This window comes from Calypte anna, chromosome 14 (genome assembly GCF_003957555.1).
Source record: "Calypte anna isolate BGI_N300 chromosome 14, bCalAnn1_v1.p, whole genome shotgun sequence".
Lineage (NCBI taxonomy): Eukaryota > Metazoa > Chordata > Aves > Apodiformes > Trochilidae > Calypte > Calypte anna.
The window spans coordinates 1,069,163-1,096,762 of NC_044260.1; the positions used below are offsets into that span (position 1 = coordinate 1,069,163).

Below are 27,600 nucleotides of genomic sequence, written 5' to 3' on the forward strand. Positions count from 1 at the left end.
AGAAGCACTGAGGTATATCTTCAAAGGATGTAAAGGTTTGTTTTTTTTTTAAGTCTGCAAAACTGCTTAAGTGTTGCATTTAAAATTTACAAATCGCTGACCCCTTTGTGAAGCACTGAGACAGACTGAAATGGCTGGGTTTTTTGGTTGGTTTTTTTTTTTTTTACATTTGACTACCTAGTGAATAATCTCCTTTGGCCTAGCCTGCTGGTATAAGCACACTGAATTCTATAGTTGACATTTTGGTGTCTGTCTGCTGACAAATTGTCTGCATATATTTAATTTCACAACATTACAAACATGATGCCCCCAAGAGAGTTGAGTTACATTGACTTTCAAAACCAGGACATCTCTGAGTGAAGGTGTGTGGCACTGGGGAGTTCTTTGCTTGCATTGCAGGGCACTGAGATGCTGATAGTTTTGTAGGTTTTCTCCATCAGAATTTTTTTTTAATAATGCTTTGTGAGGATTTTTCTGTTCTGCAGGTTGGTTTTGAACTTCTGAGGGATCTGGGACTGGTGACTGACTTAGAGACACTGCCTGACACAGCACCTTGTTTGTTAGTACTGTTGACTTTCCAGATGTAAATGCAGGAAACTTGCTTGAACATCCTGAATGCAGAAATATTTTTGTTATGTACATGCAAGCACAACATTGTGTTTGGATGCCCTGGGCCAGAGCCAGATTTGTTATCTTTCTTTCTGTGAATGTGTGTGTCAGCTTGGATAGTGTATATAATACTATAGTGCCTTTTCCTGTATAGGAAATGCTGATTTTTTAATTTTATTTTAAGAAGGGTTTTCTTTTTCTTATTGAGAAGATAAATAAACTTTGAAGTAGGAGAAAAGTCTGTGGTTTTTTTTCTTCTTTCCCCCCCTTTTCCCCCCTTGTTTTTTTATTTTCTGCTTTATGGAAAGGCTTGCAATATGCCATCAAAATTTGTCTTTTTGTCACACAAATGCAGAGTTTAGAAACTGAGTTTAGAAACACTTCAGCAGGTGGTGGTTAGGGGTCTGGAGGTAGTGAGAGGAAAAGGGGAGAGAAACTTGCTGTAAATTGCTTTGCTATTAGCACAGTCTGCTCACAGTAGAACTGTTACCAGGTAGCAGAGCTGGTAAATTGCATATATATATATAAATATATATATATATACACGTGTGTGTGTGTCTGTGTAGGTGCATGGATGTATAAACTGGAGCTGATCAGATCTATAATGGTGAAGCCTTTGGTTCAGGCAGAGCTTCATAATTAAGAACACACTCAGTGCCCAGCAAACGTGTGAAGCGGATGTGTCTGGAAGTGCCATGAGGCTGGGGCTTCCCTGGAGCCAGAGCAGGCTTTTGTCAAAACTCCTATTTTAATAAATTATAGTGACTTTTGCATATCCTCCTTTCATGGGAAGCCAGGGTAAAGGAGAATTAAGCCCCGCCTGCTGCTTGCATGCTAAACGGATGCAAATGAGAGCCTGCTCCCTCTTGGTTGCATCCTCTCTCCTCCTGGGTTTCTACATTGTTTTGATTAAAGCGGTTCTGTTGCCAACTCCCAGCCCAGAGGGCAGGTGAGAGGGGAAAAAAAAAAAAATCCCTGATTACAGCTCAGTGATTAACATATCTTTTTGAGTTTGTAATGTCATCATTTCACAGAAAACAACGTTCCAGGAGCTTCACAAAGCATAGGGTTGTTAGAAAGGCAAACATCAAAGTGGAAAGAAGAGTTTATTTAAAATATAGTCGAAAGACTTAAAACATTCATGCTAACCTATGAGAGCTATTAAAAATAATAAAAAAAAAAGCCTTTGAAGCTCAGCATTAAAGATTTAATAGTATTAATTGAATTAAAGCGTGGGAGTTAAGGATATGTAGACACATGTGTAAGTGTATGTATTCTGAGGCATTATCCATATTAAGGAAGCCAAGGTATTGAGAGTTGAATTAATTGTACTCTGTTTACAAGGGCTACCTTAACAAAACTCTTTTTATTCTTGGACATAATTAGATACCATTATAACTGAAAGTGTAAACAAAAGTGCAAAGTACTTACTACAATTTTTAAAACTGCAGTGAAGCAGAGAAGACCAGACTTGGCATACCCAAACAAGGCAAAACAATCAAAGCAGTTTCTAATCTACACTTTAAGGGTAATTTTTTTTTTCTTTCTTTCAGTATTAAGTTTGTTTTTAAGTTGTTTTTTTTTTTCTGAAGAGTAAATGGCTTTTCCTTTCACAGTTACAAGAACAATAACTTAATACCATTGTACTCCATAACATGGTTTCTCCCCTCCCCTTTTACACCCTGATACTGTGCCAGTCAGTTGTCCCAGCCACAGGTGTGGGCTTTTTCTGGTAGTTATAATTTCAAATTAGTGCCTAATGTATTTTCTCTTACTACTGAGTGGTTTTGATAGTTCTCATCTTTCCTTATTTTTAGAATTTTTCACTATTAGGAAGTCTTCTTGCTGGAGGGTCCTTCCATGGGTTTGTAAGTAGACAGCAAAGGAGAAAGCAGAGTCAGCTCTGTGGCACTGTAACTGATGCACTAGACTGGTGTTGAGGGTACAGTGTGGGGTGTTTTTTTTTGGCATTTTTCTTTCTTTGTAAATTTAAAATTTAAGACTGAACATATTTGACCTGGATGTTAAAAAGCAGGGAAAAGGCCAGGTCCTTTTGTTTGCAGAACAATGAGCAAGAGCTGCTTGTAAGTGAGCAGGTGGCTTGTCTAAGGAAGATGATGTCCAGAGGGGACACTTGTTTGACATGAAAATACTGGTTTGTAGAGACACCACCAGCCTCATCAAGAGGGATAAGAAAATTGAGGGTGATCTTAATACATTCATTTTTTCCTCCTTCAGGAAAATGGTTGCTGACAGCATAAGGCGGGTTGTTTGAGCTCTTCTTGCTGCAAATGTAGTTACTAAATGATTCAGCACCATGCTTTACCCACTCATTTTAGCAATACTGATGAATTCATTACCCTTCTGGTAGCTGATGGATGTTAATGGGGTAGAATTTCTTTTGTGCATTTGGACTAAATGGGATGCTCTTGAAAAAAAAAAGATTAGAAAATGGAGTGGGTGAATTTTGAAGTCGCTTTCTCGTTCTGTTTATAAAGCTAAAGACAGAGAAAGTTTTTAATGTGTTGCCTTAAAACACTGGTTAAGAGAATAACCAGCATGGCAGTGATACCAGGCAGCTATGGGAGGTACAGACAGTAAATTTTTTTTAAGCATGTCTCTAGCTATAATCAGGCACTTCAGAAATACCAGAGGCTTGAGTTTTGGATTACACATGGCAGGTACTGTCTCTACATTTGGACTCCTTACAGGGTGTGTGGAGTCCTGAGGACATACACAGAGTATCAAAGCTAAGAGGGTATAACACGTTCTCTGCAAGACCCGACTGGAAGAAAATGACCTTTAATAAAGGAACAGGCACAGATGCTTTTTAGTAACAAGTCTCTGTCATCCTCTTTGAGAAGAGCAAGCTAACTCCCACTCAAATAATTTTCTGTCTAAATATCCAGAATAGATAAGGGAGTGGGTAGAACATTACTGCTGAAGGATAGTTTCAGAAATCTTGAGGAATTGTTATGATGACAGCTGAAAATTTCTGTATACTTGCATGGGATAATGTGGGATTCACTGGCATCTGGTTTTTTTTTTTCCTAATTCCACAGAAACCAAGATAATAATAAAGCATAACAATACCAAATCTTTGCAGTTGTGAGTAGGGATGTTTCTTAGTGCTTAAGTGAAGGAATTGGTGAGTTTTAAGTAGCATAATGAGGAAAAATACATATATTTGTCTTTTAATCATCCACTTCCATCAAAGACAAAAATTTAACTCAAAATCAGGAACTGGGCAGCACAGAAGTAAGCCTGTCACTAGCAGGGCTTTTTTGAGTGTTGTTTCCTGGTGTCAATCCAGGCTGCTGGTGACAGGATTGTGCCCTCTCCTCTTGCTGCACGTACTGTCTGCCTGGCAGAGCTAATTCCTTTGGATGGAATTGTTTTTCCTGCTAAGGTGGTGATGCTGGGTATGATAGCTCTGTCAGGAAGAGGGAAAAGGTAGGGTTGTTTGGAAAAGATTTTGGAAATGGTCTGTGCTGAAAAGTGGAAAGATCTGGAGCAATAAGAGGAGAGGACAGCAAGTATTACAGGAGAGAGAGCTAAAATCTGTGTAAAAAGGACAAGGCCAAGATTTCATGATGGCCAATTTCAAAAGAGGACCAAATTTCCTTCTTTTCTGTGGCTGTCTTCAACATGAAACAAAATGAATGTGTTACTGTGACTTGCAACTAGGCTGGGAAGGGCAATTTCCCAGAAAACCCACTGGTTGCAGTCCTTGCACTGTCACCTGCTGAAAGCAAGCTCCAAATCTAACCCATCACCCTTAACTTTGCCACCACTTTGAGCTTTCAAGGTGCAGCTTTATATTTTGCCTGGTGAAATGTAGCTGCAGACTGCTGCTGAAATGAATGTTACTTCCCCCACTTGTGGCTTACTTCAGAGTAATTAGGATGACCTTGGGATTAATTGGTTCGGTGACCTGATCTGCCAGAAACCCCAGCTCTCCATCTCCCCTGGTTTGTCAGATCAGCTCACTGAACCCTTTCCATCTGGAGATGTGGTGTGAGGGCAGAGCAGGTAGGAGAAGGACACTGCTGCCCTCCCCAGCAGCCCTCAGAATGAAGTGTGATGTGAAGCCACATCCTCAGTTCCTCTCTCAGCCTGACTGCTGGCAGTAAAGCTTTGTGCAAACCCCTGGGTTTTGGCCAAAATGTTCCTCCAGTGGAGCACATAGAGGATTTTAGGATATATGTTTCTTGCTTTACAGTTTTATAAATTTACAATTTTATATATTACTCATGAGCATGCAACTGCATGTAGCTTCATTTTGGAGGGTTCAAATCACCTTCCATTAGTTGTTACCAGTTATGCCATAGTCAAATGAAGACCAGGTGTTGACTTTTCAAGGTTCCTGTGTGAGTATGGTGGCTGGGAGGGATGGCACTTGAAATTCTATGCTGTGAATGGGCACTGGTGAAAATAAACAGAGTATTAAGCCAGTCTCCTGTTTCTCCACAGGCTTGCAGTTTGTGTTAGCAGCCAGCAGCCTTAATATTTAAACTGAGTAGTGTTTTGGACGTATGGACAGATGTGGCTTTGCAAACCTTGCACTTGAAGAATCCTTTTTGTTAGAAATTCCTGTCATGAAGTAAAAGTATTAATTGGTCTCTCTGCTTCTACCAGTCATAATGTGGAGAGTTAAACTGTTTTTTTCCCTCCAGTCTTTGCAATGATGAGCATTTGCCTTTGGCCTACTGAATTTATTAATGTGGTTTCATGTCTGTGTGTGTGTAGGTGGATAGGAGAAACTGCACATGGTGTTGTCTGCTTCAGAATGACAAAGTCCAAACTGAATTTACTTAATGAAATCACTGGGTAACTAAGTAGCAAGCACCTTCCTAAAATACTGAGTCTGATCCATGAGCATAGATAGATACGGATGGAGTAGTTCTGGGCAGTTTTGAATTGTAAAAATTGTAGTTGCAGGAGAAAATCCTGTGGCTTAAAGAAGGTAGCTAATATTTGGTGGTCTTGCATGCTTTTGGGTTGTATAATTTGCAGCATGTTGTGTTTTCAAGCTGATCTCTCAGGGCTGGGAGCTGTTGGGAGAGAAGATGTAATGGCTTCCCTTGGCAGTTGCTGTCACCCAGTAAGCAGCCTAAGTGACAAGACTGGACTTTTCTAATTAGTAATAGATTCTAAGACACATTCTCTGGCAAGAATATCAGATATCTTCCTCCCTGCCAAAATGAAAATATGGAAGAAGTGTCTCCTGTCTTTAATTCAGTTGAAAATGCTACTCAAATAAACCAGATAAACTGAATTTTTTGCAGATTATTACCTTTTTGTTAAGGCACACACTGGGTCACTATTTTTTTTTCCCTTCTCTCTTTGTGAAAATAAAAGACTAAATGCTTTCATTCAAGTAGATAATCCCTGGAGAACAAATTTCTTTTGAGAGTTTGGGTAGGTATTTTCACTGCCCTGTTGGATTAATTTGCATTTAGAATTTCTGGTTCAGTGCTAATGCCTTGACCTTACACTGCTCTGTAATTCTGCAATATTCTGTTGAGTTACACGCCCGGGCCTTGCTCTGTTACTCATGAAAAATACACTGAGATCTGCTGTGTCAAAGGCAGGTAGCACTCCTGATGACACTTGACCCAGCTGTAGAAGGAGGAATGTGTTATTTTTAAAGAGATGTTGTCAAAGCTTGTAATCCTAAAATTAGACCTCCAGTGCAGGTCGGATTTGGATCGTTTGCAGTGATCTGCATGGCTCCTACAGAGGCTCTCCCCTTTCCCAGCATTTCAGAGCATATTTGCAGCTGCTTCCCACACTGTCAATAATTCCAGCTGCATTGTGGGCTGCAAAGTCAAATGTCACTGTGAATGTCAAAGCTCTGGCAGCTCCAGCTTGGTGGGTCCCAAAGTACAGTGACCAGGTAGCTCTGCTGCGTTCTGGGCTGTGAGATGAAAGTTGTTGGAATGCTGCTCCTCGCCCCCTCCTTTCTGTAGACTGAGTAATGAGATAAGCTCTCCCTTGAGCTCAAATACTGCCCTGGTAATTTAAGCAGACATGGGGTAAGAGAAGGTGTTGTAGAGAACTTGAAGCAAATTTGTGTGTGTAAATCTTTTTTACAGCTAAGTGGCTGTACAAGCTGGAGTTAGTTTTTCTCTGAGAGTCTGAGGCATTACAGTAAAATCAGTGTGGGTTGCAACCTTGGGTTTCATGAATATGCATAAATCTGGAGGAGAATTGTCTTTCAGTATTAACTCTTTAAATAAAGAAATAATTTGGCCACCTGCTGCCTGTGAAAGCTGACCTTGTTCTCTCATTTGTAAAAGGGAGTGGAAAGCTTCCAAAACTTTTAATTTTGAACCATTTCCTCTTCTCAGAAATTACACTGAAGAAGACAAGCATTTAAGCTGTGAAAAATGGAAATGAAACCTTTCTTTTGGAGTTAAACCCTGCTCTTTAAACCGTTTGCCAATCTGTATTTGTAACTCATTTCCTAAATAATTTTGAAGGTTGAGGAAGGGCATTGATGGTAATTTTGGTGTCTTCATTTAACTCCTTTATTCATATGAATTGCTGTTTTCTCTGCTGTACAATAGCAAGAGAGATCTAATAAGTGTGCTGCTTGTTGGCTTTCATGTGTAGTGCCAAGCTCCTTCACTTCTGTTAGGACTCTTCTCCAAGTGACCATGGTGTACAGTTGTCCCTCTTCCTGTTTGCTTTTGGGAACAATGTTTGCATTGCAGTAGGAGATGAGACCCCAGGCAATGTAATTGTATCCTCTGATCATCCAGTTGTTCTGTAAGGATTATTTATGAATAAGGGAAAAAAAAAAAGCGAAAGAGAATTAAGTTTGAACATTTCTGGCAGTGTGGGATCCAGTATAAGAGAAATATTGCTATACATTTTTTTCTGGATTACTGTACATCTGACTTAAAGGCTTGTGCTCTATTTTTTTTTTTTTTTTTTGGTGAAGATTTTCCTTTTAGTGGAAAATGACTTTCTAAAAGCACAGTAGGTTTGGATTTGTACTCAGGAGCTACCACAAGAAAACTAGGATGTGAATTTACAGTTTCAGGGAGTGGGAATATTTTTTCTTTGCCATCAATAGAAAGTGACTTACATTACCATAGGGCTGTGTTTGAATATGTGCTTTTTGCTCTGGGCAGGTGTGGTGTCAGTGTCTGTCTGTCTGTTTGGGGGAACTTTTTCCTTAGTCAGCATCTGGCAGTGTTCTCCTCTTAGCCTGATTCTTTGCACAATGGTAAGAAGCTCTCTCTAGGCCATAGGTTCTCCAGTTTATCCTGGAAGGCAGGTCCCTGAGAATCACCTGCCTCTATCATTCCATCTCCAAGGAGAGCAGGTCTCTATTTTGTGTGTACTCACACCTTGGAGGTAAGGCACACACTCCTGCTTCATGACACACAGGAGTATCTCTTAGCAGCTTCTTCAGAACAACTTGGGTAGGAGAGGCTCTTGGTGGCTCTTAAAGGCTTCACATTTTGCCTCTGTCCCTTTGAAATTATCATGGGGTGCAAATATCCCAGATGATACCATTTGGAACCCTTGGTGCTGAGGATGTGGAGTAGCAGCCACCTGAGAGAGCCCATGGGTGGCCCCAGGATTGCTGTGGGTTGGTCTCTGTGTGGCTGCTGAGGGCTGTCCTGCCAGCTGGATCAGGGGACCTGCTCAGGCTCTCTGAGTGTATTTTCTAGTGATGACCAGAAAAATCTTTTTGTGCAATTCCACGGTCAATCTTTAGGTGAAAACTTGTAGTAAGCTTCCTGTGTATTTCATGAGAGGGGGGATATTTGTGTAGGATAAGGTATCTGTAGAGGCTGCCTTGAAATCACAGAATAACTGAATTAATAACTGTTCTCAAAAAGTCACTTTTTATGCATGTTACTTACAGTAAATGTCTAATCTAACTTAAATGTGTTGTCTGTTATACTCTTAATTAAAATTTTATGCAAATCTCTGGCAAACTTCTTATGTTTAATATTAAATTTCACACTCTTTATTGCTCACTTGATATTAAAGGCTGTTAATATATTTCTGGCCCATACTTGGCTGGGCTGTGTATGTATTTACCTTCAGGCTTGATATGAAGGGCATTTTATCAGTGCAGACAAACCCTTGAATTTTACATTCCAGAGATCTAAATAGATTCTGCTGAAAGGCTGCATATAGGTGGATTTGTGTGGCTGTTTCTTTGAACCTAGTTTATTAAGGACTTTGTGGCTTGGCCTCATTTCTGTGTTAGTCTTAGCAAATGAAAGATGGCTTCCTTATAAAGATTTCATTTACTGAATTTAATCTCTTATGAGAGAGGGATGTTGAGAAGTTCAGTCAAAAATTCCTTTCTCTCTGCACGTCGTGTCTAAAAAAGCACCATGAAAATTCCCCAGGGTTAGTTGTGTAAAGAAATGATTGGGATAGGAGAAAGGAAATGGGGTATTCCCCTCCAGGTTACCTTTGATAACCCAGGTCAGCTTCACCTTCTTGCCTACAGAATTCTGTGTTTGCTTTTCTGGCTCTTGAAGGTTGACAAGGTACTTATGAAACAGAGCAAATGGCTTGTAGACACCAGGGGAGGCAGCATGAGGAAGGCTCAACCTAACCTGAACAAGACTAACAGCTCTCCCTTCCTCTTTTTGCTCAGCTTCTCCTTTTTAAGATCTCTATTCAAGCTGAATGCCTTTTTTTTTTCCTGTTAGGAGGGACGAGCAGCTTTCACAGACTAGCCTTACTTTCTGCTTTCTTTGCAACTGTACTGTTAAAAATGCAAACTCAGATTTTTGCTGCAGTTGCAGAGTTCATTGTACTTCCTTGTGGTTTGTTGTGACAAGTTAATTCAGTGAGGGCTCTGGAGATAAACCCAAACTTTCTATGTAAGTACTTGGTCGTGCGTTAGAAATGTCTTCTCACTTGTATGCAGTTGGGATATTTGGCTTTTTGATCTCTTTAATCATGGGGGAGGCTGTTACAAGCCCTGTAATCAGCAAGTGAAATGCTTCCTTTGGTGTGGAAGCAGAGGGTTTCAGCAGATACTGAAAGGTGTACAGAGTTTTGCTGTTGACAAAATAATTACCTCAAACATTGGTGCAAGAATAGGGAGTAGTGGAGGGGGATGAGGCGTCCACCATTCCACTCCAGTCCTCCTTTGCACTTTTAATAGAGTAAAATGAAGTTCAGGATAATTTGTCTTCAGCGGGTTAAAAGCTGAATAGGATTAGAAAAGAAGTCTTTCCATTAAGAAAAGGAAAAAGCAGACATGAATGGGTTATTATTAAATGCCTGTGTTTTCATGCATCAAAGATAGGAAGACTCATGCCAGCAGTAATGGATTGATGGCTCTCAAGTCTGTTACAGAATAAGAAGTGAAATCCGCAGTATCTCAGAGAGTGAAAAAAACCTCAGAAGTGAGGGCAGGCTTGGATTGTTCTTATTTTTTTCATAATCTGCCTTGCAGCAGAGCTTGTGAGCATGTGGCCGTGCAGCCTGGTCATGGCAGTGGCCTGACAGAAAACAAACCAGTGCTAAAAGCTGAGAGACCCGAAGTTGGTCAGTTTTACTGCAGTCTGGTGTAACTGCTAGATTTGATGCAAGAGGGAAAGGGGAAGTGGTTGAAGGGTTGGGAGGCCTCTGGGTTTGGTGCTGGGTTGCAATTAGCTTGGCATGGGATGTGAAATTGCATCCTGGTTGTCCATGTGCCTGCTTGTGCTGTGATTGTGATTAATTCTTCAGGTATTTATTTCATTGGCTTGAGCTAGTGTTGCCTAGGAATAGCAGGTGTTCCCAACTACTGTAAAATTTACCTTTCCTAATATCATGTGTGGTATTAAAATGATTTTTTTTTTTCCAAAAGCTTGTAATGTTGTAACAAGTACTAGACCAAAGTTGTCTTTGGTTGTTAAGGTACACACAGGTGAGGCATTTGCCCCTGTAGTGTATTTGAGTTTTAAAAATAATTTGGTAAGGCCTCTCATCCCAGGCCTTCAAAGAAACAAAACTCTCATAAGACAAGAATGTTTTTCATAGATTTACAGTGGGTTAAAAGACAGGAAATGAGGTTAGGAGTAAATGGTTGGTTCTCACAGTGAAGGGTTGTTCCCAGTGAAGTGTCCTGCCAAAGATCACTGAGCCTGCAAATACACCCTTTTCCAGATCATTTCTAAATAATAATAAAGTGGCCAAATTGAACAAAATTAGTCAAATTTGCAACAAATCTTGGGACTGAAAGGATGAAAGAGTGAGACCTGCTGAGTGATAATCTGGCAGATGAAGTAACCTCAACACATTTGCACAGGGAGAAGAAATAATCCTCTTTTCACGTGCTTGCGTAGAAGCACAGTAACCAAAGGCAAGAAGACTTCTAGAAAGTATTTGATAAAGAGTGGGAAATCCTGAGCAGTAAATGACCATTTTATGGCACAAACTCTTATTAGTGCCAAATCTGAAATGCAGAGTGCTTAGAAGTGCATGTACCTCAAGAAATGGGAGTGTGTGTAGTGCATGTGTGGAAAGGTACCAGGGATGATCTTGGATATCATCCGAGCAGCAACAGGGGGACTGAATGGCCACTGCCCAGCTGACAAGGGATTAACATTCTTCTTAACCAGTTTCTACAGCTGGTTTTAAATATTGCGGAGAGCACCAGGATGATGTAGTTTACCTCAAGTTTAGTGTGGGTCTGTTTCTAAGTTGATTTCCCATGATGACATAAAAGATTTTTATTCTGGTAGTGGGGAAAAAACCTGTTCTGTGGTAGTTTAACTTTACCAGAATGGCTTTCTAGGAAGGGCATATGGGTTTATTCTGAGAGGGGCATTACAGAGCTGTGTGTTCTGCAAGTTGACAATTCTGCTTTCATTCTAAATGGCACCAAAGTAATTTGAAGAATGATAACAATATTAGGCTTGAAATCTCTGCTTTCCTTCCCTCCCTTCTTTTATGAGTGATACTGTTGCTGCTTCAGAGTGTTTGGAGAGATGTTATTAGGGGGCAGCCTGTGTCCTCTCTTAACAGCAATTTCCCTTACAGAGTCAGTGCTTAGGCTTCATCCAACTGGTGAATATCAAAGCCTGTTCTAACTGTGTTTATGGAATAGCAAAATCTGCCAGTTTGCTCAAGTAATGTATTCGAAAGCTTAATAGGCCTCTGTTTACTTGAAACAATGACCTGAAATAAATAACTGAAGCTTTCCAGCTTCAGAGCTTGTCCTTGGGTTTTCTTGCTGGTCATTTTGGATTTAGGATTCCATTTTTATATAATTAAAAATTCTTCTATGATGTCTGAAAGACACAAGAAGAAACTGGGGATGTGATGAGTGTTGTCAAATGCACAAAGGAAATGCATTTGGAAAAAAAAATTCCCCTCTAATCTGCTTAGCATTAAAGGTCACCTTGAATTGGAGAGCCTTGTTCTGGTGCTCATTTCTCTTCTCTAGGCCTCAGCTAAGTGGAGAGCACTGTGTAAGGTCTCTGCCCTGTAAACTGAGTGTGCTTTCACCTTGTCTGAGGTTTCAGAAATAGCCTGGTTAGTTTTTAGGAAGTTTGCTTATTCTCTCAGTACGTGGATTCCTCCAGCAAAGGGAAGTGAAGAGCTGCTAAGCAGGGAGATTCTGATGTAGTTTCATCTCAGCTCTGCAAGCTTGCATTGTAATTTCTGTAATTAAATACTCTGGGTAGGTTTTACCATGTTGGAAACATAAATCCAGAAGTAATTTCTGGGATGTTGTTCCTGTTTTGCTTTTCAAATTTTGCATTTGCATCAGCGTGCATGTTTTCTGGCTTTTGTCTTGTTCAGCAGCTGAGGGTTTTAATCTCCAGTGTTTAATATCACCTGTGAGAAGTACAAGTTATTTGCAAAACCAGATGTCCTGAAGAAATTCAGGGAGAAAATTCCATTGTTGAACTCTAGCAAAATGTCTCAAACGTGTATATAGATTGCTTTCCATGTAGGAATAATTAGAGGCACAACTAACGAGCTTTGTTTTCTTTCCTTACTCAGGTCATGATTTTCATTTTCTCGTGTCATTCTCTTGAAGAGAGGAAATGATTGTAGTGGAACGTGTTACAAATCAGCCACTGATACGGAGCCTTTGCAGTTCAGGAACGTTCACAGAAGAGCAAATATAGCCCTTTTTTGTTTGTTTGTTTGTGTTCTGGAACCTGTCTTGTTAAAAAGGGAAATAAAAATGACGACTTCGTCTATTAGGCGGCAGATGAAGAACATTGTGAACAATTATTCAGAGGCCGAAATAAAAGTTCGGGAAGCGACCTCTAATGACCCTTGGGGTCCCTCCAGTTCATTAATGACTGAAATAGCAGATCTGACTTACAATGTTGTGGCCTTTTCTGAAATTATGAGCATGATCTGGAAACGACTGAACGATCATGGCAAGAACTGGCGACACGTGTACAAGGCCCTTACTCTGTTAGATTACCTGATTAAAACTGGGTCTGAGAGAGTGGCACAGCAGTGTAAAGAGAATATTTTTGCTATCCAGACGTTGAAAGATTTTCAGTATATTGATCGAGATGGTAAAGACCAGGGCATCAATGTGAGGGAGAAATCCAAGCAGCTGGTGTCCCTTCTGAAGGATGATGAGCGACTCAAGACAGAGAGGGCCCAAGCCCTGAAGACCAAAGAACGCATGGCTCAGGTGGCCACTGGAGTGGGTAGCAACCAGATCACCTTTGGCCGAGGCTCCAGTCAGCCAAACCTCTCCACCAGCTACTCAGAGCAAGAATATGGAAAGTCTGGAGGATCCCCAGCATCTTACCATGGCTGTAAGTACAGGCAAAGGCACACAAAAGAAGTTTCTCCTCCTTTTCTTTTGAGAGATTTTATATTCTGGTTTGCTGTTAGATGTGAGGGTGACTGGTGCCTGCTGGGAGGATTGATATGCTGACTGTGAGGGGCTTTTTGCAGTGGCTGAGTCTTTGTAAGTCTGCTCAGGGGCACTAATGTCTCTTCAAAAGACTGGTTAAAAGTTTGTTTTGGAGAGGGTGTGTGTCTGTTGTCATAAATCAATTTAAAAAGCAGTTATTTACTGCCAGTTCCCAAAGGTAGCATTGTCAAGCTGCTTTTGTGAATGTGTTCCAGTGTTTGATATGACAGGCCCCCAGTCTCCATAGGAAGATTGTGAATGGATTTTTTTGTTTGTTTTTTTCTAGTTTTAAAAGGAATGCTTGAAAAATTGTTGTGTTGAGGATTTTTTGTTAAATGTAATTCAAGAAAAAAAGAGAATTTCCTGGATCATTTTGCTAGATACTGTCTTTTTTGTTGCTGCTATTTTATTTTAGGAAGAATATTGGTATTTAATTTCTTTTATTGCTTTCTCAACAGTTCTTGAAGGAGCAACTCCCTGACTATGTCAGTGTTTAAATATTTATACTATCAGCATTTGGTATGCAAGTATCCAGACTAAATAGCATATTTCATTCTTTAAAAAAATACTATGATGTGGGAAGAATGGATTCTTTATACCACTGCTTGGGGGAACTCCCTGTCATGTTAGGAAGAGGCCTGATTTGGCACTAAATCCTTCTTAATATAAGTAATGAACTGATGAAAGCTGCTTTGGCTGGAATGTCAGTGGTTGTGGTCTAATTCTGAAGGAAAATCTTCTCTTTAGCTGAATGCTTACAGTGTGTGGAGGACTGTAACTGAGCCAGTGTGGTGAATCGATTGAGCTCCAGTTTTAAGAATCTTAAGTTTGTCATGTCCTGGGTCCCAGGGCACTGCTCAAATTATAAATATGTGAATGGTGGCAGTGCCTCTGATGTGGACAGGCATTTTCTGTGGAAGGCAGTAGGACAAATCAAGCTGGGGTGAAGAAAATCTCTGTCCATTAAAGCTATGGAGGAGAGCAGGAATTTGTTTGTTTTTTTCACCCAAAGGAAATGCTTGTAGGGTGCAGGGTTCAGAAAAAGTGCATGAAAATTTCCAGCTGTGAGAATTTTTATTTGGCCTCTTAATTAGCAGTGAAATAACAAACAACTTAATAACCATTCTGGAGCATTGATTCAGGGTGAAGTTTTGAAGAACATGTACTTTATCTCCATTATAACCTTTTTCTGTAAACCTCTGTCAACTACACACAAAAAAAAATCTTACTTTAGGAGATAGCTTGAAATATTGTTGGTTTTAATTCATGGTGAGGGAGTGAAACAATAGTCACTAAGGTATGCTGAGCACACCTTTGGTTTCTTCCATGGGGTTATTTCTTCATCACCCCCTCGCTTTAATTAGTGCATGTAACTATTGTTTGTCATGTTAAATGCTACCAGAGGCTTCAAACTATTCCTCACAGCAAGGATTGAGCAATGCAGGGTGTGTTTCTGCATTGTTGTTCCTCAGACACTGTAAGAATTTTGATGGGGGACCAGATGTCAAGAAGCAGTTTGGTTATTGTTTCAGTACAAGGTGTTGATTTACTGGGTCCTCTCATTTCCCTGCCTAGAACTTTGTAGTCTGTTTGCAGGGCTGCTTTGGAGGTGATGATTTCTTAATATTTGTTTTTTCTCCTCCCCCATAATCGTGTACTTAAGAAGCTTTAGAAATCTCAGGCTGTTTTTTTTTTGCTTTTTTTTTTTTTTTTCTGTTTAAACTTCATCTGTTGAAGGCTTTCCTGGACTTAATTATCTATCAGCAAAAATACAGATGCTTTTTAGTTTTTATGATCTCTGTCTTTTGATATTTTGATATGTTTCTTGTATGGTCTAATTATAGCAAAGCAAACCAACACCTTACAGAACAGCTGTGCTGAGTGCTTCCAATAATGGAAGACTTTGGGTAGAGCTTTGCCCTTTATCCTAGGAAACAAGGAAGGAATTTCATCAAAATCCAGACATTTAATCCATTACATAAATGTGGGGTGGTTGTTGTGTTGTCTCAATTTAACAGAAAAGATGCATTTCATTGTTTACAGTGAAAAAGATTGCAGCCATCATGGTTTTTTTTTTTATTTTTTTATTCTGTAGGGATACTTTTTTTCTGAAAATATGGATTCAGTAAAATATGTAAAAGGAGGCAAGTTGTGCTTGTTTCCTGGGAAATACTTTCCTTATAATAGTTTTAAGATGCAGTTGCTGTACTGTATGTTCTGGCAGAATTATCTCTCATTCCTCTGAGCCTTTGAAGAGGAGATCAGAGGCATTTAGATTTTCAGTTTATAGCACAAGATTTGCCTATTGAAAATGTACATCCACTGTCTTTGCTAAATATTTAACATGTCTTATTAGCATTAAAATATAAATAAAGTTTGGGAGAGTGTATCAGCCTTTTTATCAACATAGCTGAAGGAGATCTTTCATCTCTCAGTGTTTCTGTAGTAGCACATTTGATTTTTCCTTGCTCGACACAGATTTGGAGAACTCTTGGTCTGAATGCATTCCCCTTACTCAAATAGTGTTTGGCTGCAAAATCTCCTCATTTTTAATACTTTCTTGCAGAAGAAATTAAGCCTGAGCTGGCTAAAAGAGCTTAAAAAGTTTCTCCAGGACAGGTCACTAGGGGAACAAGTAATTTCCAGTGGATAATGTGTCAGGTTTATGTGTGTGGGATCTCTTCTCCCTTCTGTCAGTGACTAAAAGTGCAACACAGGGTAAGTCAATGGACTCTTTTTTTGTTAAGAATGAGAAATTAAACTTCAGGATGTTTAATGTAAACTGCATTGTACAGCACTGACTGGAAACCCTGCCATGCTCACACTACTGCTCTGCTCTAGCTGTTTAAACATATCTGCAGGCCTGTATCTGACTGCACAGAAGAATTGGGTTTTGATCCAGAAAGGTTTTTCTTGTAGTGTTGCTGGTCTTTCTGTCCCAAATTTATCCTTTATGAAAAAATATATATTGTGTCTGTAAAGTGTGAGTGTAGAGTGTGAGATGGAAAGGGTTCTCTTGACTGATGTGCCACCAGCCCTCTCACTCCTCCAGGCAAGACACACTGGACATTTTCCCCATTTCTTTGCAGATATTTTCATCTCTAACAATCCTTTAGAAACTGTGGAAAGTGAAATGGTGAAGTTAGGTTTTAATAAATTTTTTTTCCCCTAAAGTTTTGCCTTAATGACTTGGTTGGCTGTGAAGATCTCTGCTGTAAAGCTTGTATTAATTCTAGGGAGTATCTTAAGGCATCTGAGTATTACTGCCTATTGAGGAAAACGTTTGGAAAAGTGCTGTTGTTTTTTGTATGTTTTTGCTATCTAGTCTTGTCATCTGTAAGTGGAAGCCAAGAGAGATACTGTACAGGTATAAGCAAAAACAAAGCTCCTCCTAACTTGTGTCTTGTCAGCAGTTCTGAGGTACTGGGGACAATTGGCTTGCTTCCAGTTTTTAGCCAGGGACAGTTGTTGTTGTTCAGGCTAGGAGCTATTAAATATTTCATGATAGAATACATAAAAAGTATTTTATTTATTCTGCAAAGTGTGTGAATTGTATGGAGTTGCATGTAATCTGATACTGGGTTTTATTTCACGTTCTTGTATGATGCTAAAACAAAACCTGCTGGGGAGAGGAAGTAATGTAAGGTCAATATTTGAAAGCTTTTTGAGCAGTAGCTCCCCACCCCTAATCTGGCTTTTTAAAGAGGTCCTTTCCTATTCTGCCTAACCCAGGACCTGTGTTCTTTCAAGTTGTGCACGTCCTCTCCTTTGGACCATCTGCTGCCTTGGGTTTGGGTTGCACTTAGAAATGTTGGCAGAGCAAGACTTGATGTGTGTGTGTGTTTTAATGTCCTGATTGCATTTACACAAATGCAGCAGAGTAGGGAACACTGCAAGGTGCTGGGTGTGATTCCAGAGGAGCACTTTGCCCAGAGGTCAGATGCTTGGCTGAGAAATCAGAGCCATGCATGCAGTCTATTTAATAAAAGATAGGAGTAAAGGTGGACTGAAAAGGGCTTTTTTTGGATCTTGTGAAATGCCAAGTCAGTTAACCTTACCTGTAAAGATTTTGGAAGCAATTTTCTGCAACTGAAATGATGAGTTTAAATATTTCCTGTGACTATTCACATAAAATGGACTCATTATTTAAAAGTAGTTTTGTGAAGTGTCAGCAAGTTTGTGTTCACTCATCTGTTTCAGCTTTGCCTCCTCTTTTGCTTGGAGTAGAAAATAATTCTGAGGAATGTCTAGTTTGGGTTTGACATTAGAGGGAATTCAGAAGTTTTATAGTTAACTGTTCTGCATCCTTGCAGGTTGGAATACATCTCTGGCCTTCCATCTCAGGGAATAGTTGCCATGTCCTCCAGCACTGAATCTGGATGAGCTGTTTGGATAATGTCTGTAGTTTGAGGTGTTGAAGGAATTTGTTAGTTCTTTGTTACCCAAATGTTGTCACTTGACAACTTCATTTAATCCTCTCATCATACTTTTGTTTTTCTGGTGCTCTAAGTAAAGGTGGGAGAAGCTGTTGGTATAATCAGGCTTCTGTAGTTGCAATTAAATTGTCTAACTGTCTACCAAGATGATCCAAAACAAACCTGAAGGATTTGTACACAGCATTAAATGAATTTCAAAAGTGCTCTGTCTGCTTCAGAGCAAATAGGAATCATGCAGTAGGCTTATCAGCTCCACCTTGTTGCATGAATAGGTGCTATCAATTTTCTTCTTGGATTTGAAAGACCTCTTCAGTTCCCAGTGGAAAGGTGGATTACACAATTCCTTCTAGATCAAGCAGCCTGCACATACCCTTTCATCACTTGAGAGGTTAGGTTGGCTTTTTGAAAATATCTTACCTTTATTTGAATAGTCTGTCATTTGAATACTGCCAAAGGGATCTTTGCTTGGCCCCAAGTGAATTGCTCTCAGTTTTGAAGTTCTTACCTTGATATTTTTCTAATTTTTCAAGCTGGCCTTGGTTTTGTCTGCTTTCATAGGTGTCCCGATTGAGTGAGGAAGCAGCTTTTCTTCCTGAACAAATGGGACCAAGGATTGAAATCCATTCCTAAAAATGCCACCTGCAAATTAGAAAGCTGAGGCTGTCTCTGTGCCATTCTGTGCCACTGCTTCATCTAGGCTGACATTTTAACAACAGAAAAGACCCCCCAAAAACAAGCACATACTTCTGAAGGAAAATACCCAGTCTAGTTTTTGTCCTAAATATAGGCAAGGACTCTGCTTTCTGTGTACTTTAGATGCATTTAAACTCATTAACTTAGCCAAACCCATAGATGTGTACAGAGGGCTTTTAATGTAGGCAAAAAAATAGGAAATTACCAATAAATACACACGAAAGACGTCATAGCTTGTTGGAGAGGCAGATGGTGGAGTGGAATCCTGCTTTAGTGATTAACTGAGGTTGGAAATGAATTCCTTGCAGTGCAGTTGGAGCCTTGCTGAGGGGACAGCCCTGTGGCCCAGCTCCCTGCAGCACCAGCAGCCACCCAGGGATCTCCAGATTCTCCAGGCAGGAACAAAGCAGTGCTTAGCAGGTCAGAATTGATCTATTGAGTCCCATCTTACATAAACATCTGAGTTAACTGTCATGTGCTGTGGGATAAGGGATTCTTTGTGTGGCAGTGGTACTGTTACTAAGGCAGTAACCTTCATGCTAGATCCTTGGAACTGAAATGCTGGTGCAGGATGAGGCCACTGTAGAAGGGTAGCTATAAAACTGCAAGAATTTAGGAGTGAAGTTGTTGGATGAAACATGTCAGGTTCCTACCAGATACAGGGTGTTGTGTCTCATTAATCCTTTTTCAAAAAATATGATAGCTATTTGGTGCAGATGATTTTATAACAAATGTAGAAATGTAAATGGAAAATAGTAACATTTTAATCAATGTTTTTTAAAGTGAGGCCCAAGAAAGAATTTCTAATAGACAATTTAAAAATTTTTTTTTTATTTCTTTTTAATTTTTTTTTGTAAAAGGAGCTCTGAAGTGCCATTTAGAGTTAATAAACCCAAGTAGAATGAATTGCTGAGAAGTGAAAAGAAATAAGCTCTATCTGTGAGACCCCTTATTATCTGTGTTCAGATCCTGGAGCTGCTGAATGCCAGGCTCTGTCGGGAGCTGTGAGGTAATGTAACTCCCTGCCAAAGCAATCCTGCTGTGTCCCTGCATGGCTGGGAGGCAAGGACCCACCATGGGAGGGTGAGGGAGATGTTTGGAGTAGGATACATCCAACCCTGGTTCTTGCAGCTTTTTAGGACACAAGTGCTGCATGCTGTTCAGGCCTGGAACTGGTGAGTGCTTTCAGCCAGCCAGTCCTTTGTGTGGAAACAGGAGGAAAACCAACTGAGTTGATTCTAACTCATTTCACATCGTTTTAAAGCCATTCTACCATCAGCTCCTCAGTTGTTACAGAATGCAGCTGTGTCAGCAGAGGTGGAAAAACTCGTGCAAAAAAGGCCAGAAATCGAGCTCTGCTCCACAACTGCAGCCAAAGAAACAGAAGCCCAGAGGTCACTTCTTGCTGGTAGTCCAGTTGCCATCTGTGATCCTGCTCTGGCAGGGGGGTTGGACCCGAGGATCTCAAGGTGCCTTCCAACCCCCAACATTCAGTGGTTCTGTGGCTATGGCTGTCCCATTTGAATGCTTATCCAGCTCTATTTATGACTCATAGAATCATAGAATTGGCTGGGTTGGAAGGGACCCCAGAGCTCATCAAGTCCAACCCTTGATCCACTCCCCCCGTGGTTCCCAGCCCATGGCACTCAGTGCCACATCCAGGCTCTTTGGAAAGATCTCCAGACACGGAGAATCCACTACTTCCCTGGGCAGCCCATTCCAATGCCTGATCACCCTCTCCAGAAAGAAATTCTTTCTCATCTCCAACCTAAACCTCCCCTGGCACAACTTGAGACCCTGCCCTCTTGTCTTGCTGAGAGTTGCCTGGGAAAAGAGCCCAACCCCCCCCTGGCTCCAACCTCCTTTCAGGGAGTTGGAGAGAGTGATGAGGTCTCCCCTGAGCCTCCTCTTCTCCAGCCTCAACACCCCCAGCTCCCTCAGCCCTTCCTCACAGGATCTGTGCTGGATCCCTTCACCAGCCCAGTTGCCTCCTTTGGACCTGCTCCAGGACCTTGATAACCTTCCTGAACTGAGGGGCCCAGTCTTCCCTTCCCAACTCTTCCCTTCCACCATTCCCGCTGGAAAGTTGCTTCTTCCTATTTGCATCCCTAATGTATTCCTGGTTACTTTATGCCATTACTTTTTGCCCTTTTACCTTAAATAGCTTTTCTCACTCCATAGTATTTGCAGGCCCAGTATATTTAGCAATGAGAAACTGCTTGGTCTTCTTTTTGCAAATATAAAATAAGCTCTGTGCTCAGGAGGGAATCGTTGCCACTGCCATTCTGTTGGGAAATCATCTGTCCTGGGTTTGAATGACTAGAACTGCATTTTGGGCTGTTAGATGGATTCTGCCTATAGCTTGGTGGCAGTAGTGCTGATGTTAGGTTAGTGGCTGGCATTTAGATGTTTTAGTACTAAAGAAAGTTCTCTGCACCAATCACTTGCAGTTGGTGCCCTCAATTTGTAGAAGATCATCATCGAAGCAATCATTTCCTTTCTCTGTATCACCCCATTTCCATTGTTCCCTTTTCAGTCATCTGGGGTTTTTTATGTTCCTGTTTCTCCAAGTTTGACAACTTTTCTTAGCATTTTCTTTGCATTTCACCATAACCTCCTGTGTTTGTTTATTACATCATTTTTCCTCAGATAAGTTGTAAAGCTGGTTCTTGAGAAACTGCTGGTAAACGTCCTTGCTGGCAGGCAGTCTGATGTAATCTCTTCTTCAGCTGATTCTTTCCCTGTTTCAGTTCTTAAACTACACACTATTTAGCATCATAAAATAATTTGCTGAGTCCACATAGATTTGCTTTACTGCTACTTCATTTGACTGAGTAATCAGAGAGGAATCTCAGTGTTTCTGTTGTGGGTGACCTGTCGGTAACCTCATACTGAGTTTTATCCTGTTTTCTTTTTAATTCTCTTTATTTTTATATATAAGAATAGTCAAACTTGACAAACATTTTAAGGCTGTATTTTCTGTCCTGGCAGGCATCCTGTTATCTGATGCCCTGCTTATTCCTACAGTTAGTCTGCAGAATTCCATATAATTTATTGGAGATCCTGTCTGTGACTGTTGGAGCAAAAGGTACTCATGAAGCAGGCTAAATTTAGGTACTTGATATGAGAATGTTGCTTTATTTGACAAAGCAATAGAATTGAGCTCTGAGTAATATTAAGTGTGAAGCAAAGAGCTTGTTTGGTTGGCTTGAGAGCTTCAGAACAGCACAAGGTGAAAGGAATTGTTCTAGGTGATAAAATTAATTTGTCCCTTCGGAAAGGGAATGGGATGGGATGGCACATTGGGTGTAGGGTGGGAAGGAAAGGTCATTCCTCATTTACAGAGAATCAGCTTCCTTCTGGCCTCCTGGGGGAAAGAGAAGGTTGCACTTTTTTGGCATTATAATGTCATTTTAGCCTCAAAATGAAGGGGAGAAAGCCTTGGGAAATACTTGGAGGCTTTAAACAGTGCCTGAAAAAGTTGTGTTGTTTGTTTTGGGGTTTTTTTTCAATCAAGTTTGGCAATCTTAATTTTACATGTCTAGCTGAACTATTAAGAAGAAACATGATTTTTTTTGAGCTTGACAACATAGTTTAAAAATACTATTTCCCTTTCTTAAATGTCAACATGTATTTTGCCAAAGTAATCAGAATTCCAACCATTAAACCCAAACTTCCTTGCCAAAGTAAGATATTTCTAGATCTGCAGAGAATTCTCGGAGAGGACAGAAATTGCTTAATTACTGCTTAGTGATAACCCTATTAATGTTGTTCCATTCAGATGGGAACTTCTGCATGCTACTGTAGTGAAAACATCAGTGAAAGAATATTTGTGTCTTGAGAAACTGTGTGTTTGAGCTGTCAGACTTGACTGTTACGTGTGGAGGAGTTGAAGGAGATTACCAGCTGCTACTTAGCTAAAGAGCTCTTCATCCAGAGACACACCAAGCACCAGGAAAAAAAACCCAACATTCCTCAACATATATACCAACCTTTTTTTGTTTTTAAACAGAGAATGGCCCAGTATTTCTGTAAATGTTGAGGATGAATAGCTGTCTTGTTGGGCTCTGAGCCTGCCTAGCTCAGAATAGTTCTTTCTCTGTCCCATTAAGGCTGGATTATTTTACAGAAAAGTGGGTGGTAACCAATTTTACCCTGGTATTGGCCAACTCCCAGCAAATTCTTGCTGACATTGAAAGATGTAAGAAGTATCAACAAATGTTTTCTTCAGTTGTTAATTCTGTAGTTTCTTAGACTGTGTCCTCCCCACTTTGCTGATGTATTCTTGATGCTACAACCCCACTAACACAAAAATTCTTGGTTTTCCAGTAACACTTTTCAAGCAATCAAACTTCCTTGCTCCATGCTTAATTGTTCTGGCTGGTTAACCTCAGCCCTGGTAGGAGCTTTCTCTGACAGGTCAGGGAGCCAAGTGATGGTGGTCAGCAAGTCGGTGTCCTCCGACACCCACATCTCATTGCTGAGCCAGGGAGGACCGCTGTGTGAAAGTGGGGTGGACTGGCCAGAAGAATAATCAAACCTGTGTTATATCCTTGTTAAATCCGATCTTTTGTGTCTTCCAAACAGCTACATCCCCTCGAGTTTCCTCAGAGCTCGAGCAGGCCCGGCCTCAGACAAGTGGAGAAGAGGAGCTCCAACTGCAGCTTGCGTTGGCCATGAGCCGGGAAGTGGCGGAGCAGGTCAGTTCCCGTGTAGGTTTTCCTACTATACTTTGATAGTCCAGACTACAGTCCTCTTTGGTTTTGTTTTTATTTTTAAAATGGCAGCTTGGCTTTGCTCCAGGTGAAATAGAGGGAGAGAAAGGCTGCTTTGGAAGATGTTGCTGGTTTATTTATTTATTTCCTCCCTCCCCATGCCAAAAAAAACCCCAAAACCATCTATTTTTAAGGTAACTGCAGCCTCTGAGTTGTTGGAAGTAGTGGAAGATGACAGTCACTTTGCTTGAAGGCTTTGGGTGGGAGGATGTTAATCATCATGCTACTGAAGATGTTTTCAATTAGGAAGAACTGAAAATGGGACTGGTCCTGAAAACCTTCGTTAACGGGGCCAGCATAAGAAATGTCAGTGAATTCTGATTACAATGGAATTTTGAATGATCTGCTCATCTGGGGAAATTATGTGGAACAGAAGGGTGACCTGACAGAGTACTAGAATTTATAAAGAACCTATTTAAAATAACTTGGTTTCTAGTCTGTCACATGGGTTATGTTACTGTGATAATTCTTAGGGGGTTCACTCTGAATTTCAAGTAAATGCTATAATTGTGGATAAAGTTTACTGCATATTAATATGTAACAAAGTTGTTGAATCTCAGTTGTAAGTGAAGATTCAAGTCAGCCTGCTGAGTGTCTGAGAGTCTCCCTGTGACAAGTTTAGCTTACTGCTGCATGTTAGACTTCAGTATCTCTGCTTGGAAAGAGAAAGTATCACCCAATAAACTTGATTATTGACCAGCAAAGTTAAAGAAAATTAAAATCATAATCTATCAGTTTAAATAGGTTATAAATTGCAAGGGGAGTACCATCAGGGCAATAAGTCAACTTCTGAAAGACATGATGTGTGCAAGGGTATATAAAGTAGTTGGATGTACCACAAACATGGTAGTTTACAGGTGTTAAAAACCTACAAAATGTGCATGGAGTTATCTAGATGAATTCACTGAAGCTTCTTTAGAATGATTGCATTACTTGTGGGGGGAAGATGACAAAAGCCAGGAAAAGTTTAAATCACTACATCCTTCAGTGGCAAGTTGAATGGTCAGAAAAAAACATGACAATAATTTGGAGATGGGATACTTTACCTTTCAGTTCTGTGGTGATTTGAGCAATGCAACTGAATTTTTGGAAATAATATGCTGTATGGCCTTTCCCATTAGGACTAAAACAGCATCAGGGTGAATTTCTCAGCAAAATGGATGTCAGGGTACTCCAGACCTCTGTTTAATTGAGGCAAGAATCACAAGAAATACTTCTTTTTTTTTATTTATTTCCTCCCCTCATGTTATGTACAAGTTCCAGCACATAATCCTGGCAATCCCACTGTGCCTGCCTGGCATGCACATCACTCCTAGGGTGGCAGGGAGCACTGCCCAGCCCTTCCCTGGCAGTGTCCTGCCAAGGGGGCTGGAAACCTGGAGGGAGCAAGCAGCAGAGTCTAGGCTAATGGTCTATATCACCAGTGTTGATTTCCTTTGCAGGAGGAGCGCCTCAGACGCGGAGATGATCTGAGATTACAGATGGCTCTGGAGGAGAGTCGCAGAGACACAGTTAAAATTCCCAAAAAGAAGGAGGTAGTAGTGCCTTCGACTAAGAAATTCCCGGTTACGCTGCCAAAAGCTGAAATACAGTAACACAAAATAGCTTAATACTGAGCTCTTTTATGCTTTTGGGATTGCTGTTGTTGTATAGCTTAAAGCTTCTGCCATGTGGGTTAAATTTCAAAGTACTAGTCAATGCAGGTGTGTAAAAGGAAAAAAAAATAAATACGTTAAGAATTGCTTCTTCACTCTCATGGGTTTGTACTTCAGATTGGTGATGCTCTTGATTAATGCTCAGATTATTCCTGCCCTCAGCATACCACTTTATTGGACCTAATGGATGCCCTGCCCTCGTCGGCACCAGCCCCCCAGAAAACAGAGCCTTGGGGACCCCCCCCTGCTGTTGCAAACCAGACTGATCCCTGGGGAGGATCCACAGTTGCAGCTACTGCCTCTGACCCATGGCAATCCTTTGGTAAGCACGAACTCTGCCAGGAGGAACACTTCTCTTAAAAGTTTTTGTGTTTTAATGTTGAGCTTTTCTCCATGACAGTGTTCAGTGTCACACTTCGTGATGAGAGGATATTGTCCCATTTTGGTTGTTTCCTGTGCTCTAGAACTAGTGTTCTCCTAACTCGTTTCCAAGCAGAAACAAATGGAAGCTGTACTGTTCTTGCTTTTTAAGCAGCTGAGTTTGTGTCTGCATTTTGAATCTTAAGAAAGAGAAGAGTAAACCTCCTGTCATTGTTTCAAGCAAACTGCAAACATGAAATCAGGAAAAGTCCCAAGTTTGGGGCCTCTAGGTTGTTCAGTTTAACTTCATGTGGTTAAAACCCAAACAAAATCCACCTTCAAATCTTGTGCTTGATGTATCATCCTCTCACAACGTTTTCCTTGCATCAGTTGCACGTACAGCATTTCTTCTCCATGGCTCCCAACTTTATTAATGCCATAGAACAACCTTGTTCCAGCTTCCTGCTTACTTTGCTCCCAAGGATAGTTTTGAAGATGAGAGATTTATGATTTGATTGCTAATAAAAGAGTGACTCATTAAACCATATTTCTCCAGTCCTGTATGTGCTTTGGCATTTCAGGGGAGATAATGGAAGCTACGGGAAGGTGTCTGCCCAAGTGCTCTAATTTTGTGCACTCTCTTTATGAAACAAAAGACATTTTTTTGAAAGCTTCCGTTTCTGGGAAGTGCTGTCAGTAGCATTTCTTGTGTGGCACTGCTTGTAACTCAGCACTAAGGGTAGATAAAGGAAATGTAAGTACTGGTGTGGGAATTGTTGGACTCATTTGGAGAATTTCAACATTTCCTGGTTGGAAGCTGCAGTGAGACTGTGGCGTCTGTTGGTGAGACAAAAAGCAACATTAAAAACTGGAGTTTGTGCCACTGTGTGTAGTGTTGAATTGGTTTTCAAGAATATTGTGATGCCAAGGGAGATTTGTATGTAGTTTGGAAAAATAAAGCAATATTCAGTTGAAGCTTGAAGCCCACAGGGTAGCTGTACACTGCATGGGTAATTCTGTCCTTCTCTTGGATTATAGAGTTGTTTTCATTTAGTAATTAAACTATCACTGGTTGAGAAATTTCCTTGGGAAGAGGAAATGTCTGTGCATGTACCATCTGTCTTGAAGGTAATTGATGACTGTTGAGTTGCACAGGATGTGCATTGGAATTCCTGAGTTCCCATTCCTGCACTCTGGCCAGGGAGAGGGGAAGAACAACCCAGAAACAAAGTGAGAGTGAGACCTTCCAACACAGACCTGGCCCACTGCAAACCTTGATGTGTGATCTGCTTCAGGGTCCCTAGGGTTTGATAAGCCAAAATAGTTTTGGTTAATGGGAGGAGGAAGAAGAGGCCACCTTAGCTGAAGAGCAATAAATGAGTAGGTTGGGAAGGGAGAAGGAAAAACTGGCAGGAAATTGTATGCAATGAGGCAAGTTTGTTTCTGTTTCCTTTTCTCTTTACTGCCTTAATTTGTCATTTTACTCTAGGAAGCCTTAACCTTGTCCAAAACCTGTTTTACAAGCAATTTTGTTACCTGAATTTGTAGGAATGAGAAAATTGCCAATGTCTCCCAGTAAAAATGGGAATCCTGAACATACAGGCACTGGGGTTGAAAAAAAGACATAGGAATGAGGTATCATTGGACCTTACATCTGTATCAGGAAAAGTGCTTACAAATAGGAGTAAAAAAGCACAAGTAGCTCGAGGAAGCAGCTTATAGTTTATAAAATAACAGTAAAGAATTTGAAAATTGGTTAAAAGAATTTGAAAACTATTCCACTTGAACCTTACTGATTTCTTTGTTTAAGTCTTAATGCCTTTTGCATAGAGGCTTTTTAGGAAGCTTTTCTATGAGTTTATAAATATACCATGGTTTAGGTCACTTTCATTCAGATATTGTGTGTTGTGGTGGCACTGCCTATAACAAAAGCAAGTTTATTTTCTTACTGGCACTGCAGATTATTTTTTTTTTAAATTCAGTTTCAAACAAGGAGGTTTGTTTTGTTCAGCTGCCTTGCCCAGACTTCACTTGTGCTTATTCAGCATGCACAACACAGAAGCTGAGACTTAACAGTATTCCTGATGTTGAACTGCTTCACCTATTTATGTTTAGTATTAATTGGTAGTAATGGCTCAAAAGAGTCTCCAAGCAAAGCTTTCCAAAGTGAAACTGCTCTGACTTGTGTTCCTCTTCCTGGTGGT

At 40.5% G+C, this 27,600-nt stretch overlaps 1 protein-coding gene across 6 annotated transcripts in view; it reads left to right on the forward strand.

Annotated features, from left to right (window-relative positions):
- The window catches only part of EPN2 (epsin 2), a 43,526-nt gene that overhangs the window by 6,865 nt on the left and 9,061 nt on the right, over window positions 1–27,600 (forward strand). For 2 of the 6 annotated variants that reach the window (XM_030459550.1, XM_030459553.1), the window contains exons 2-5: window positions 12,595–13,376; window positions 23,194–23,318; window positions 24,824–24,916; window positions 25,199–25,358. In XM_030459550.1, coding sequence (XP_030315410.1) covers window positions 12,782–13,376; window positions 23,194–23,318; window positions 24,824–24,916; window positions 25,199–25,358 — 973 coding nt within the window. In that variant the 5' untranslated portion in view covers window positions 12,595–12,781. The remainder of the gene's footprint in view (window positions 1–12,594; window positions 13,377–23,193; window positions 23,319–24,823; window positions 24,917–25,198; window positions 25,359–27,600) is intronic. The other 4 variants (XM_030459551.1, XM_030459555.1, XM_030459554.1 and 1 more) reach the window with 3 other exon arrangements.